The 3,282-nt window shown below is 36.6% G+C and overlaps 1 protein-coding gene across 1 annotated transcript; it reads right to left on the reverse strand.

Annotated features, from left to right (window-relative positions):
• Positions 1–553: 553 nt before the first annotated feature.
• On the reverse strand, positions 554–2,827 carry LOC149516041 (UV-B-induced protein At3g17800, chloroplastic-like). Its single transcript, XM_089767990.1, has 4 exons — positions 2,718–2,827; positions 2,471–2,643; positions 1,707–1,999; positions 554–1,623 (listed from the first exon to the last, which is right to left on the reverse strand). Exons 2-4 carry the CDS (start codon positions 2,633–2,635, stop codon positions 789–791), a joined length of 1,293 nt encoding a protein of 430 aa, XP_089624116.1. The 5' UTR covers positions 2,636–2,643; positions 2,718–2,827; the 3' UTR covers positions 554–788.
• Between the last annotated feature and the right edge of the window lie 455 nt (positions 2,828–3,282).

Genomic DNA, 3,282 nt, shown 5'->3' on the forward strand with positions numbered 1-3,282 from the left:
AAATCCACTTCATAATATGCAATTTGAAGAGTTGAACATAACTGTAATAAACAACAAAAACCGGACCATTCTCCACCCTGAAAAATTTAATCCATCCTGCATGGCAACTAAAACTAACCACAGGCATCCAAAGTTAAAAGACCCCAAAATCTATGCTCCAGAAAGCTCAATCTCGTTGGTAGGGTAGAACATGCTGACAGAAGAAATAATGATAACTCTTTAATCAAGTCGTCTCGACTCGTTGTTTCTTAAAATCCAAACAAGGGAAACCTAACCCTAGAACCTCACCCTCCCTTTTATGTGCTAGTTTCCAAACAATGAGATTATTGAGTTGGTAGTTTATAATCCAAGAGTTAAAACCTAATTCGCTACATTCATTTACATAATTTGGTATGTAATTCGGGGTTTAGTGACACAATGGATCCAACAAACAGGTACCATTCCTTAAACGAATGCATAATGTTGACTCAATTCAGTTGGATGATATGGAAAATGAATCAGAATCATATAACTTCAAACCAAATAACATCACCTGAATATCACACCTCGGAAGTTACCAAAGCATATATATACATTCCAATTGTAAACCAAAGAGGAATAACAAGACAAATTTAAGAACAGCTGTATGTGTAAGATGCAAGTTCCAACAGGAAAACATAACTATATGCAGAATAGTCGTTGCAAATTACAAAGTAACAATCACCGAACTTACAGTCAATTAAACTATAAGTTTGGTCAGCTAGTCCCCACTAAAAACTTTGCTTTGGCAGCAATGTAATCGAACAAAGCTAATTCATAACGAAATGGTATCTTGAGTCCACAAAACTTTCAACATCCCATAGGAAGGAACCAAAAGTGACAGCCTCCAAAACAAGTCTCTTCAAACCACCAAAGCTAATCTTAATAAGCACATCCTTGGAAGAATCAACAGTCCCCTGTGGGTTCATAACAATCTCAGGTCTTCCAAATAGGGCCTCAGTGTGCTTCTCAATAATGCTAACAGCTTCTTTTGATCTAATTGTAGCATATCTCTGTATTGTCTCCCCATCAAAAGACATCACGTAAGTCCGAAGTCGAGAAGGCTTTAGCCCATGACCAAAACCTCCAGGACTGATGCCACCAGACCAAGATGAGACTTCAGGGTGTGATGAAACAGCTTGATGGGAATCCCCTAGAGCAGCAGATCTCATGTCCTCCACCACAGCTTGCTCAATACTACTTTGTTCACCATCAGAAGCATTTGGAAGGATTTTCATGGTCTCCTCGAGCTGAAATCGCTGGTCAATTCGCTTTAGGAAGTACCCATACATCACGGATGCAGCATAGACCTGCCCAACCCTGAGTTTACTTAGCTGTGCTACAGATGTTGAATCACCCAATCTATTTCCCAGAATTAGAGCTAGGTGGTTTTGGATCATCTCATAGGCCTCAGGTGAGTGAAGCTGCTCAAGCTCGTCTTCTTGGCTAGGCCATGTGTCCACTCGACCTGAAGGATCTGCAGAAGAGGGAGTTATTGCAGGCACCAAAGAAACATTGGCATCCATAAACTTTTGTACAACCAATGCATAAAGGATCTCTTCTAATGCCCTTTTCCGCTCATTAGCCTTAACCTCTGCAATTCTCCTGCAACATATTCAACCTTTTTCCATAAGATATAAATTTTCACATCAAGTCTATAATAGTTACCACTAATACGAGTCACCAACCTATACAATACTAAATCCATGCCTGAAGCAGACATCTCTTCCTTCTTTTGCTCAGCATCACAGTCAGTTTGAAGCTGTTCAAGCTGCCGCTCAACTGCAGCAGGTACAAGATGTGGATGACTTATCAAGATTTGAGACAAAAACTGTCCAATTGCAGACTCCATCTGAAGCGGTGCAATTGGCACAGTGGGTTCAGCTGAGTCAGATGTTGATGCCCTTACAACCACGCCTCTCCTACTCCGCAAAGCCATTCTCCTATTCCGTGATTTTGAGTGCGAAACTGAAGAATAAAGCTGCAATGAATTGATAAACACAAAAAACACCAAATCAAATAGAGAGTTCCAAAGCAAATTTGATATCCAGAAGACAGTAGCAATCATAAAATGCGTCTCCCAACAAAACATTAGTAATTGAATAGAAAATTCTTTTTAATAAACTCGAAAAATACAAAGAAAAAAAAATGGAACCATCACAACTAAAAGCCTATGGAAAATGAATTTGCCATTCATTAAGAAAATAATAATAATAAATCAAAATAAGATGAGAAATGTGTTCCAGGCCCGGTGCGTTTGCAAGTATGAGGATTTTCCCCCTTTTTACCTCATAAATTTTACATAGCGCGAAAAAGAGTAAGATTTCGCACAACTCTAAGAAGTAAAGGATCTAACACCCCGAACATATGTTAAAAAGGGGAAAAAAAAGATAAAACCCAAAAGTGGTAATTTCTTTTTTAAAAGAAAAAATGGAAGAAGCAAAATTGATACCTTAATCGGGAAGGGGAGGCCAGTATTGGCAGTGAAACGTAGAAAATGGGGGCCATTAACAGCTAAAATAGCCGATCTGGTAGCGGAGCATGAAGGTCGATGTAGAGCCATAAAAGATCCAACCACAGTGGCTTTGGCTGTGGCTGCGGCTGTGGCTGCGTCCATCTTCAGCCCTAGACAAAATAATTTTCCATCAGATAAAAGAAAAAAAAGATGAAGAAAGACAATTTTCGAATAAAAGAATTACCTTGAACTTGAAGAGTTGGCGGAGGAAGAAGAGAATCGAATGGAAATTTTAAATTTTTTTTCTTGTTTCTCTTGTATGATTTGACTAAGGATTGGTTGCGCCGCGGATTCGGCCTGGGCATGCCCAGAGCTTTGGCCTTTTGGGTGCTCTGGTCGCCTGTTTTTGGGGTTTCGACGAAAGTCAATGATGATGTGCTGTCCAATTCTTTCACTGCCATTTGTCATATCATTATCTCTTAGTTATTTTTATATAATTATTTTTATAATGTAAATTAATTATGTTAATTTTAAGCAAAGTACAATGCATGAAAGATATAAGTACAATGAATGAAAGATATAAAAATATATAAAAATTAAATAATTAAATATGATCAAATAAAAATAAATATAAAGTTATCATCAATTTTTTTATTAAATATGATTTATTATTTTAATAAAATTTTAAAATTTATTAAAATTTATTAAAAAAATATTTTTTTATCTATGAAAATATTTTTAGTTTGAGAATATATTTACACTTAAAAAATAATTAGTACCTTTACAACACTATTTTAAAAATAATATTA

The sequence above is a fragment of the Durio zibethinus genome, chromosome 11 (assembly GCF_047325235.1).
Source record: "Durio zibethinus cultivar Kanyao isolate XHJ-2024 chromosome 11, ASM4732523v1, whole genome shotgun sequence".
Taxonomy (NCBI): Eukaryota; Viridiplantae; Streptophyta; class Magnoliopsida; order Malvales; family Malvaceae; genus Durio; species Durio zibethinus.